At 62.2% G+C, this 12,138-nt stretch overlaps 1 protein-coding gene across 1 annotated transcript in view; it reads right to left on the reverse strand.

The window, feature by feature from the left end:
• Window positions 1-1,330: 1,330 nt before the first annotated feature.
• SLC9A3 (solute carrier family 9 member A3) overlaps window positions 1,331-12,138 on the reverse strand; it is a 43,026-nt gene continuing 32,218 nt past the window's right edge. Inside the window, exons 7-16 of the mRNA XM_072752654.1 lie at window positions 10,962-11,164; window positions 10,469-10,558; window positions 10,304-10,374; window positions 9,130-9,259; window positions 7,528-7,643; window positions 6,809-6,938; window positions 6,397-6,573; window positions 6,154-6,226; window positions 5,645-5,758; window positions 1,331-5,366 (exon numbers count right to left, since the gene is read on the reverse strand). Coding sequence (XP_072608755.1) covers window positions 5,119-5,366; window positions 5,645-5,758; window positions 6,154-6,226; window positions 6,397-6,573; window positions 6,809-6,938; window positions 7,528-7,643; window positions 9,130-9,259; window positions 10,304-10,374; window positions 10,469-10,558; window positions 10,962-11,164 — 1,352 coding nt within the window. The 3' untranslated portion in view covers window positions 1,331-5,118. The remainder of the gene's footprint in view (window positions 5,367-5,644; window positions 5,759-6,153; window positions 6,227-6,396; window positions 6,574-6,808; window positions 6,939-7,527; window positions 7,644-9,129; window positions 9,260-10,303; window positions 10,375-10,468; window positions 10,559-10,961; window positions 11,165-12,138) is intronic.

The raw sequence follows: 12,138 nt of genomic DNA on the forward strand, positions 1-12,138 counted from the left end.
ACACAGACAGATGTGGCCAGAGGACTCCCCACAGGAGCAGAGAAGCAAGGCCTTGGCCTCACTGGGGCCTCTTAGTGAGTTTATTGTTTTAAGCTGACCAGTTTGCAGTACTTGGCTTAGTCCTAGAACCCCTGCTCTTTGGGACTCCTTCCTATCAGCTTTGAAATGGCTAAAATTTGATTAGACTCCTCTTAAAAAAACTACCTGCAGACTTGGCATTGATGTGCTATTTTCTTTTTAAAATAAACATCAGGGACACCTGGGTGGCTCAGCGATTGGGCTTCCGCCTTAGGCTCAGGGTGTGATCCTGGGGTCCTGGGATGGAGTCCCGCATCGGGCTTCCTGCATGGAGACTACTACTCCTTCTGCCTATGTCTCTGCCTCTCTCTGTGTCTCTCATAAATAAAAATTTAAAAATTAAACATCAAGATTTTAACTATTAAGAGATGTGTCTGGGGGCACCTGGGAGGCTCCGTTAGTGAAGCGTCTGCCGTCAGCTCAGGTCATGGTTCCGGGTCCTGGGATCGAGTCCGCATCGGGCTCCCTGCTCAGCGGGGAGTCTGCTTCTCCCTCTCCCTCAACTGCTCCCCTTGCTTGGTAAAAAATTTTTTTAAAATTAAAAAGTAAAAGATGTGTCTGGGGGTGTCTGGGAGGCTCTGTTGTTTGAGCGTTGGACTCTGATTTCAGCTCAGGTCGTGATCCCGGGGTCATGAGATGGAACCCCGTGTCGGGATCTGTGCTCAGCGGGGAATCGGCTTCAGATCCTCTCTCTCTCTCTCTCTGCCCCTCCCTCCACACCCGTGCTTGTGCACTCACTTTCTCTGCAGGGGCAGGTGTGCAGCCCTCCACACCCGTGCTTGTGCACTCACTTTCTCTGCAGGGGCAGGTGTGCAGCTCTGAGTCGGGTCACCCACACTTCTGCCCTCCCATCAGCCTCCTCTTGACCGTCAGAGCCTGCCCTTGCCCACTCAGGCTCTGGGCCCGGCTCCACCAGCCCCTCTCCTCAGCCCTGGGCCCACCCCCTCTCAACATCTCAGGGGCTTCATCTTTCCACTCTGGCTGGGTGGCTCCTGCTCTGCCCTTTCCAGGGCCTGCGCCCTGTGTGCAGGGATGAGTCTGAGTGCGTGATGGCATCCGCCCACCTATGGCTGGGACATGGAACCAGCTCTCGGCCCAGGATGTGCAGCCGTCGCCAGTCCCAGTGCCCACCTTGCGCCATAGAAGGGGCTGCCTCTGGCACGCACGTGCATGTCAATGTTGATTTCAGTGCCAGAGCAAACTGCCCCTTAAATCTCCTCCATACGATTTCTCACAAAGTTTCCACCCACAGTGCCTTGAAACATGTTTAATAGACTTGATCGTGCAGGTGTGACAGGGTCTGTGATGGGCCCCTGTCCAGCGCATCCAGGGCAGCCCTGTAAGGCACATTGTTCTGTGATCAGGGGTTCACAAAATTGACTAAGATTACATTCACCAAATTCACATACACAATTTTCACCACTCCTAACTCAGCGTACATTTCTACTGGAGTTTCAATGAAAATTTTAAATCTCCTTTCACAATAGAAGATCACTAGTACACAGTACAGAAGCACTGTAACAAAGTTATTTTCAAGAAAATACAGAAGTGAGAATTAGCAACTCGTAGATTTGTGTTCTTTATAGTCTACCATAAAGTAGGCCAAAGTTCAGTACGAAATAAATAGGAATTTTTCTAATAAAAAATTTTACAACAGCTTTCCTAAGGAAATACATTCATAAGACGTTGTTTACATTCTGTTTTACAACGACAAGAACGGCTAGGATTCTTGTCTATGAAATGTATCCACAGCACTAGGGCACATAGGACTGTCCACAGAGGAAACACCAGCACTTTCTCTAGGGCTTGAAATGTGGGATTCCACCAGGGAGGCTTCCTACCTGGACTGGGGTTCCCTCGTGGCCGTTCAGCGAACTGGCCGTCCAGCACAGAAAACCCTAGCCAAGTGCTGAGCCAGGAGCCATCTGTCAAACAGATGCATCACCTGCCGGTTTACTACCTCTGGTGTTGAGGGGATGCCTCTGACCCACTTCCCCTGACTCAGCCTCTGCTCTGCAGCTGGAAACTGGGCCCAGGTGAGTTGTTAAGGCAGCTGGAGGTGCCAGACCAGCTGGGCTGGGGACCCTGGAGGCCCTGGTGTGTCAGGGCCTCCCTGATCTGGACGAAGCACTCTGCAGGGAGCGGACAGGGCATGTGCCCTCCTGGCCATGGGCCCAGTTGCTGCGGGGCCTGGGCTCACTGACAGGCAGGTTTTGTTCTGTGGGTAATGGCTGGAGTTTGTGCTTATGGAATTGGTCATAATGGTTGCACACTGTGGGGTAACTGTGGAAAGCCCAACCCAACCAGGTATGTGTGATTCCAGTAAGGAGAAGATCTGCTGCCATCAGGGTCAGGAGCTTCGTGTTGCTGAACAGCCTATGGCAAAGGTGTAAACAGCAGATGTACAGCCTCTTTCCAGCAGCATCCCAATGAGCACGATTAAAACCCTACAAAGTGCTACCGGCCTCACTGTGAGGGCTGTGGGAATTTATACCATCACAGTGTGGTCCCGGCACAGCTGACGCTCCTGAGCAGAACAGGGCCGGGCCTCTTGAGAAAAGCTTCTAGGAGTGTCCGTATCCCTCTGATCTTTACTACGTCTTTCTCACGCAAAACCCAGTCTGAGGGCCAGGCCAGGGCACATGAGGGCCCCGTCCTGGGCTCACTGGGGCAGCCTCCTCACCCACCTCAGCCGCTCCCCCCACTGGACCGCCAGATGGGTCTCCCTCTGGGGTGGGAGGTGAAGGAGGCAGCCCTGTCCCTGAGACCCTGGAGGGGGTGAGACTGTGGGCTACAACATTCTCAGGGCTGGGGGGGGGCGGGCCTGTGCCCTGTGCCAAGTCTCCTGGCACTCCACGTGGGTAGGCAGCTCCGCCCACCAGGCCTTGACCCCATGAAGGTGCTTGCTAAGTGACAGCCCTGCCAGGCTCAGCTGGAGCTGTGTAGACCTGTCCACACGGCCGGTGCAACCTGTGACACAGCCTGGGCCATCTCCCGGTGTCGGTGTCCGCGGGACTGCTCCGGCCGGAGACCAGGTGCCCCCGCAGCACCTGCATCCACAGGCCGCCCCACCCACACCTGGGCCAGAGCCACCCCGGTGCTGGGCTCTGACCTCACAACACACAAAGGGTGAGCACGCGACAGTCCCTAAGGGGACAGGCAGTGCGGGGCACGGGGAGTGGACCGGAGGGGCCAGGTAGGGCCGGGCTGCCCACATCCCCGAGGGGCGGGCCTGCAACGCAGCGTCCGCACCTGGCCCGCCCACGTCACTTCACGGGGGCTCCGTGTCCCTGGCAGTGTTGATGGGAGGGAGGACGCCAAGCGGCAAGACCTGGAGCCGGACGGAGCCCACCTGCGGGGCGGTGGACGGAGCCCACCTGCGGGGCGGTGACGCGCTGGGGCCGCGCAGGTGGCCGGCGCAGGTGGCCTCGGGTCACAGCGGCGTCTCCTCCTGCTCCAGCGCGTGCGGCGGCGCGTGGCACGACGGCGGCAGGGACGCGAGCTTCAGCAGCGCCGGGCGGCGGCGCGCGCGGGGCCGCTGGAACGAGCGCCGGCTGTGCACCCTGCGCGCCGCCGCCGACCGCGCATGCGCGCCCGGCCCCCCGCGGCGCTCCGGCCCCGCCCCCGCCCCCGCCTCGCGGTCGGACGGCGCGGCGGGCGGGGCCTCGGGGGGCGGGGCCTCGGGCGGGGCCGCGGCGGGCGGGGCCGGGCTGCGGGCGCGCGGGCGCGGGGAGCGCGCGGGGAGCGCGGGCTTCTCGGCGGCGGGAGGGGACGCGCGTCCGGTCAGCGGCACATCGGAGCCCGTGTCACCTGCAGGGGAAGACGGCGTGAGCGCCGCGGGCACCGGCGGGGGCCTCGGGTCCCTGCGGGTGGGGCGGGCGGAGCTGCCACAGCCCCCGGGCGGGGACGGAATCACAGGGACACCCCGGCCCGTGGACCCCCCCACATCGTCCAGGGCCCCACCGCCACCACCGGTACAGTCTCCGGCCCTGGCCTGGCCGTGTGGCCAGCGCGGCCCACGGTGACCGGGTCGGGGGCGGACTAGCTCCTGCAGCCCCTGGGTGTCCAGTGTGTGCCCGCCCTGGCAGCCACCCTGCCGGGAGATGGTCCCCGCCGCGCGGCCTCTCCGGGTGGAGGAGGGTGTGGGGTTCAGAGGCAGAAGCCGGGAGACGGCAGAGGAGCAGCAGAAGCACCCAGAGGTCCTGCCCACCCGGCGTTTCCCACGAGCTCACTCCCCGGTAACACCCCCCCACCCCGGCAAAGCGAGGCTAAGGCTGCACCAGGCAGCGCCCCTCACACTTGCTGGAACACCCCACAGGGAAGGGATGGACGCCCCTTCAAGCCTCCGTAGGAGAGAATCACAGCAGCTCCTGCTTCAGTTGGAATAAGTGGGAAAGCGTCCTGCGTGAGCCCCTCCTGTGCTGGGGCAGGTTTCCTGTTTCCTCCCAAGCACCCACCAAACACCCAAAGGAAACATGAAATGAACCCAAAACCTTGCATCAAGGGGCAAACCCTCTTTCCTGCAGAGTAGGTGCCACGCCCCTGCCTGCCACCTTGCCTTGCCCCGCCCCCAAGACCGCCTGCTCTGGCCTCCCCTCCAAAGCGGGGGCTGCTCTGACCTGGAGAGGCTTGCCCCCCCCACTCCCCTGGACCCTTTCCTGGAGCTCGTCTGTATGAGGCCAAAAGGGACCCGATGCTCTTCTCCTGGACTCACTTCTTTCACATGGGCCTTTCCCAAAGCCCCAGGGCCTTCGGGGAGAAAAAGAGATGTGCCCACGCAGCCCCCACCCAGCCCTGCTCTGAGCTCAGGACAGGCTCATGGCGGAGCCCAGAGCCCGGGGCTTAGAGATCTCAAACAGCTCTGGATCCTGACATCTCAGCAGGAGAAGGTGAGACTCGGAAGGGTGTCCTAAGAAACGTGCAGCTGGAAAAGAGGCTTAGAGGGAGGAAGAGTGAGCAGAACTCAGGTCCAGAGCCAGAAAGGCAGCCAGCTAGGGGAGAGGAGCTGAGGAGAGAGCAGGTGTCAGGCGGGGTCAGGAGTTACATGTGCGTGGACTCAGGGAGGGTCGTGTGCGGCTGCTCCTCGGGGCCATCGGCCTGCAGAAAGGAGTCCACGGACTTGGTGCTGAGGCGGAAGGGCGCCAGGCGGTGGAAGTTGCCCGGAGAGCAGGGGATCTGCACACGAGCCCTCTGGGAAGGCACCACTGTCTCCCCGGGGGACAGCCAGGGTGGCACCCTGGAGAGGATGCCCAGGTCCTCATCCGGGGAGAAGACGGGGTTGTCAATCCCTAGGAGAAAGGGCAAAGGTGAACCTGGACAGCAGGGAGGAAGGGTGCAGCCGACAGTTGTCCTGCTGCCGCCGACACCTGGAAGGTCACTGGAAGGTATCTGGGGTCTGCTGTGTCTCTCCATCTACGGCAGGCCGGGCAGGGGACAGCTCCCTGCTCCCCACTTGCAACTCACCCCCACGTGGACCCAGCACCAGGCCTCCCTGGCCCTGCGGACCCCATAACCACCAACGACGTGCCCACTTCTGGGGCCAAGGAGGGCCGGCCCCAGCCCTCACCTGAAGGGGAGTCCGTCGCCGTGGCGTCTTGAGTGATGTTCGCCAGGAACTCGATCCCCCCACCCGCTTCGGCACCATAGTCAGGAGCCTCCTCTGGGTCTGAAAGTTCCAAATCTGGTGGAAGGGAGGGCAGCATGAGGGACGTGGGCTGGCTGCAGACACCCCGCTTAGTGCCCTTAGCAGACAACCCCGAGCAGCTGGCAGAGCACCCCAGGGTCATTGCCCATCCCATCTGGGTGGCTGGCCGGGTGGCAGTGCCCACACAGTGCATCCACCCCTCCTGGCCCCACGCCTCCTCCCCACCCAGCCTGGCCCTTGGGCCCGGGAGTGTGGGACCCCCTTGGGGGCGCTGCCCACCGGCCCCAGTGCCTGGGGCCCTCACCTGCCCTGACCTGGCTGCCGAGGGGAAGGGCGTCCGTGGCAGGATGGCCCTCTGCACCCCGGCTGCCCCATCACCATCCCTGGGTCCTGCTGGTGAGCGTGTGTGCTGCCCCGGCCCCAACCCGTACCTTTCTCGTTAATGGTGAAATTGTGCACGGGGCTCTCCAGGGGCAGTTTCCCGTTGGGAATACTGCTATTTCTCTGAGAAGCAAAAGGAAACTGTTAGCGGGTGTGGGCACAGCCGCACCCGGGCCCCAACGGCCCCAGGGGAGCTCTGCTCTGTGAGGGGGCTACAGGTGCAGACTCCCACAGGCCTGACCCTGCGGGTGTGACCCCTGCCCCCAGGCAGCCCCACGGTCCCTGGCCCTCACCCGCTTCTGGGCACGTTCCCTCTTGTACAGCTTCGCCGCCTTTTTGTTCTGGCCGATGCCCAGCTTGGCAGACTTGAAGGACTCCAGGCGCTTCCGCATGGTCCTGTGGAAGATCTCCTTGTCCTGCTTCTCGTCCTCGTTGGGAGTTAGCTCGTGCCGACTGTACAGGTGCTTGTACTGGGGCAGAGGCAGGCGGGACGGTCACACGTGGGGCGTGGGAGGACAGCTCACGGGGTGGGGGTGCCGGGGCTGCCCCGACCCCAGCCAGACAGACCCAGGTGCGGGAGAGCCCAGGCCACCGCCTCCCGCAGCCCTTCTCAGCCTGAGCCTTCACTGCACTCTTGTGAGGACCTCTGTACCAGGGTCGGGAGGCGCCTGAGGGCTGAACCCCGCCCAGACTCTGCACACCCACCTCCTGCCGGGGCTTGTACAGGTACTGCTGCAGGGTGTGGTGAGTGACCATGTCCTCCGTGTCACGGATGCTTCTCCTCCTCTGTTCCAGGGACTGCATGTCCAGGCACACCGCACTGACATTCTCCCTCCTGTATGGGGGCCTCGGTGATCGCCTGGCCTTCCTGCCCCTCACCCATGAGCCTGACCACCACCGGCCCCCTGCCCTCCTAAACTCACTCCCCTCCAGCCCGGTACCTGCACACCAGCTGAGCAAGCCCCAGCCATGCAGCCCTACAGAGTCAAGAGGTCCAGAATCCAGGACCAGGGGTGGGTGTAGGGGCACCAGGGATGAGGTCTCAGCCCCAAATCTCCATCTGGCCCTCCCCACCCTTAGTCTCACATCAGGCAAATGCTAGCATTTACTCCAGGTGCATCGTGCAGGGGAACACCTGGCACCTGTGTGCACACCCTCCCTGGACCCCTCAGGGGCCCAGCCAGGGGTCTTTATTCGACCCCTGATGGCTCTCAGTTCCCCTACATGTCCATTGGCCAGTGTCTGTCCGGAGGGGCCCTGCTGCCTGTGCCCAGGAAGGCCTGGGAAGTACAGGTCAGGTCAGGCAAGACCCCCGCCCACAGCAGCCAGCAGCCACTAGGGTCACAGCAGGGGGTGGGGGGGTGAGGGGGCAGGGGTGGGGGATGGCCTCTTCTGGCAGAGCCAGTGTGAACCTGGGCACGTACAGGAGGTAAGACACCGAGGCCTCCACGGTTGAGGGCCGTGGCGTGCTGAAGTCCACGTTGACCATGTTGTCAGTGCTTGGGGAGCGGATAAAGGCCAGGGACCCACGGCGCTCTCCCTGTGGGCAGGAGACAGTCTTTGTTCACGCACAGCCTGGCGTGCCTCACAGCCAGGTGACCGCCAGCCCCGGAGAGCTGAGGCCACAGTGAGGCCACGCTGAATGGTCGAAAAGGAAAGGGAAGAGGGAACCCTGGGTCCCTGAACCAGCCCCTTGGGGGCACGGGGTGCCAGGAGACACTGCAGCTCCCCACAGGACTGGGGAAGTGCCCCCAGGGCCCTGGGGACTCCCAGCCAGCCCATCCTCGGTGCCCCAGAGAGGGGAACAATAGAATCATGGGCCGGCGCACGTGGTGTGGTGGGCAGTGGGGGCCCTGCCAATGCCTGCACCTTCCATGTGGGGCTGGGGCATCACTGTGTCCCAGGGACACACTGCACTCACAGTCAGGACCGCCTCTTCTGATCCCTCATCCTGGCTCTAGAGCCCCCGAGGGCGGAGATCCGGGCATTGAACTCTCCCCACCCAGGGCCAGAGGGCAGACAGCAGGTGTCCTTGTCCTGCCGGGGTCTGCAGTTCAGGGACTGGAGCCCAGGGGAGTGGGGTTGGCCCAGCACAGCTCAGTAGGTACTCATCTGCCTGCAGCCCCTGCCCGCCTATGCCTGGGAGGGACCCTGGGTTGTGCTGGGGCATCGGGCTGTACACCGGGTGTGGACAAGCCCCTGGAGATAGGGATCCATGTCCCCCCTGAAAGAACAGATGCTTCTAGGGCTCCACCCTCTACGAGGTCAAGGGCTTGCTAAGAGGGCTTGTCCCTCCAAAGGGAAGTGCAGACCTCTAGCTCACCAGGCCCCATGTGGGTCCAAGCTGGCTAGGCGCCAGGTGACCTCAGGCCAGGGGCCATGTGTGGGGACACAGTGGGGCAAAGGCAGCTGAGTGATCGATGCAACGACCAAGGGATGGTCACACGTGTGCACTGAGAAGCCAGGAAGTGCCACTTGGAGGCCTGTGGCTACCAGGGAGGGGCCAGCCAGACTGTGTCCCCGGAGGAGTGGGTTTAACCTGAGAGAGACCTGTATGACTGAGTCACTCTGACATCCCCAGTCCCTGGGAGGCTGTGGGTTGGTGCAGGGCACACGGCCTCAGACACTACGGGATCCAGAGTCACTGTGCGGCCCATGTGGCAGGGCCTGTCCCTCATCCTTATGTGCACCTGGAGCCTACTCATCTACCTCACACTGCACGGCTGTGCATACCGTGTGCACACTTATATTGGGGGCATGACTCCATGAGGCCCTAGAGTGTCCTACAGAGAGCCGTGGGGGAGGGTTCTGTGCCTCAGCTCCCGCAGCCATTCTCGGGGTATCGGGGGACCCATGATCTTAACGGGGTGAACTCGTCATTGACCCCGGCATGGTGCTGCTGGGCCTCGGGTGGGGGGCCTTCCCTGGCCCAGTGCCTGAGACCCCAGTGGCTGCCCGCATCCCATGTCTGGGTGTTGGTTCAGCCCCCAGCTCTCACAAAGAGAACACATGGAATGTTCTGGTACCTCAGCCACATAGCTGATGGCATCTTTCAGGTTGAGTTCATGGAAAACATTGAGAATCCGATCGCGTGACTTCTGAGCAGACTTTCTCATAAGGATTTTGCTGAGGAATTTCCTATCAAAATTGGACCACCTGGGGGGGGGGTTCAAAGCAACACAGAGGTCAACGCTGGGGTGGCCCCAGGATGGACGGGGCCCCTGGCAGCAGGTGGGGGTGGGAAGCAGGGGTCTGGTGGGCCCAGGTCTCCCACTGCCCAGACCTGTATGCACGGGTCTCCCAGGAGCTCAGACCAGGGGACGCCCTCCCGCCCCCCACCCTGATTTTTATTCACCCAACAACCACAAAGGTGAGTTCTAAAATGAAAGCAATAAACATCAGGGGTGCTGGTTCCTCATCTGTGCTCTGTTCCTTCCTTCCTGCCTGAAGGCCTGTCTCACCAGAATGTATGTGGAATTATGGATTCTGTTTTCTCATTTAATACAGTATTGCAGAGCTTTCCAGTGACTCTAACCTTCTGGAAAGGGTGGGGTTGGGTGAGGGCAGGGCCCCGGGGCCCTCAGGCCTTGGCTACAGGGAAGTGGGCACATTTTCCTGCAGAGGGATTGGCTGGGGGAGGAGGGACCCCTGTGGGGAGAACCAGGCTCTAAATCCTGCACAGAGTACTGGTTCAGGAGAGCACAGTGCCAGGGCTGATCAGAGGGGTAACATCCAGCTGAGCCCCATGTGGTGGGGGAGGGAGAAGAGGGGCTGGGGGTGGGGAGGAGGGATCTCAGGGGGAGGGACAGGGGGAAGAAGAGGGAGGGGGTCCCGGGGGAGGGGAGTCCCAGGAGGAAGAGGGGAGGGGTGGAGAGGGAGAGGGGGAAGGGTGGGGAGGGAGGGGGGTCCTAGGGGGATGGGGGTCCCAGGGAGAGGAGGGGGAGGAGGGGGATGGGCCTCCCAGGGGGAGGAGGAGTCTCAGTCTGACAAGCAACCTTCTGGCCCCTTCCAAGGAAGTGTTCTTGGTTCCCTAGGGCTTTGTGGGGTTGGTTTACAGGCAGGTGAGCAGCTCTTTCTACCCTGTGTGTCCTCTGTCCTCCATCCTCCGTCAAAGGCAGAGGGAGGGGAGCTGACAGTGGAGACCAACATGGCTCCACGTGTCCTCGTTTCCGTACAGCCAGGGCACCTGCTGCCACTTACTTGTCTCTGAGGTAATTGTGTCCAATTTGCCCGGATATGTCCTCAATGGCTGAGAGAATGTGGTCAAAAGCCTTTCAGGGGAAGGAGAGGGGCATTAGCATCACGTGGAGGGCTGCCCCCACCCCGGCCCCCCTTCCCCACACCCCCACCCCGCCCGGCTCCTACCCGGCCATGCAGCTTCTCGTTGAGCTTGGGCTCCCGATGTTCACTCCTTTTCACCTTCAGCCACTGCACCAGGGGCTTGATGGTCAGGCCCTGGAAGACGGGGACAACCCTGGTGGCCGGTGGGCTCCACCCCAGGGCCCAGCCTGACCCACAGAGCCCCTGGGACGTGAGTCCGCGGCCACCCCCAGGTGCAGGGGGCCCTGATGCTGCTCTGAGGGCTCCAGGGTGGCTGAAGTGGGACACTGCCCTGGGGGGGCCCTGGGCAACGCCACCCTAACTGGGGCTTCATCAGCCAGCAGCATGGGAAGGAGGGAGGACGTTTCTAGACCAAATGGTGCCGCGTCCCCTGTGGGGCCACATGAAAACCTACAAAACGGCTCCTAGTTACTAAAATAGTAAAAACCAATTAGGGCCTAGAGGCTGGAGAGGCTGGTGGCAGCGTGGGGCTGGCAGGCGGGGTCAGGGGACAGGCAGGTCACGGCCTCCCCCCTACCTGGAAGATGACGGTGAAGAAGACCACGATGATGGTGGTGCTGACGAACAGGTTCCTCTCCTTCACCTTCTTCTCGTCCAGGAGGACGACCAGGGCGAAGGCCACGGCCCCGCGCAGGCCGCCGTAAGACATGACCACCTGGTCTATGATCTCCAGCTGCACCATCCGGTACCGGTTCAGAACCCACGTCTGGAGGACGACACCTGCCGGGGGCTGGGCTGAGCTCCAGGGCACGGGGCGGGGCCGGCGGAGGCTGCCTCCCCCCTCCCCCTCCCCCCAGCACCGCCATCCCTCCCTCCCTCACCACCACACCCCCCCAGCCCTCCTGGCTCCCTCACCCCTCCCCTCTCCCTCCCTCCCCACCCCTCCCAACTCATCTCACAAACCCCTCCCATCTTCCTTACCCACACCTTACCCCCCAGCTCCCTCACACACCCCCGTCACCCCCCCAGCTCCCTCACACACACACCCCTCACCCCTCCCAGCTCCCTCACACACCCCCCTCACCCCTCCCAGCTCCCTCACACACCCCCCTCGCCCCTCCCAGCTCCCTCACACACACACCCAGCTCCCTCACACACACACCCCTCACCCCTCCCAGCTCCCACACACACCCCTCACCCCTCCCAGCTCCCTCACACACCCCCCTCACCCCTCCCAGCTCCCTCACACATACCCCCCTCACCCCTCCCAGCTCCACCTCGCCCTGTGGGGAGCACATGGGGGATTCCCTCCTCAGGCATTGATGGATTCTGCTCCCAGCAACGGGTCACAAAAACTGCAGCCTGTAGCCCTGCTCTCCCCACACCCTCTCCCCTGTGTCTACACTGTCTACACCATCTACACTGTCTACACTGTCTATACCGGAACTCTCTCTTGGCCGTGGGCCAAACCACCCCATGGCTCAGCCGAGGCCTCACGTTCTGGTGGCTCAGGCAGCTCCGGGACCACCGACCCTGCCTTGCTCTGGCAGCCGCTCCTCGGAGCCCCCAGGCCCCAGGAAGCACAGGTGGTCCCCTACCCCCACCCCTACACAAACACAGCGATGGCCAGCTCGGTCATGGGTCATGGTCACGGCAGCCAGCAGGGCCCCTGCCTCACCGCAGCAGCATCATCTGCTTCCTCAGTGACTGCATCCACAGTGAGTCCAGGGGAAACCAAATGGATTCCCCTGGGT

Source organism: Vulpes vulpes, chromosome 3 (genome assembly GCF_048418805.1).
Source record: "Vulpes vulpes isolate BD-2025 chromosome 3, VulVul3, whole genome shotgun sequence".
Classification (NCBI taxonomy): domain Eukaryota; kingdom Metazoa; phylum Chordata; class Mammalia; order Carnivora; family Canidae; genus Vulpes; species Vulpes vulpes.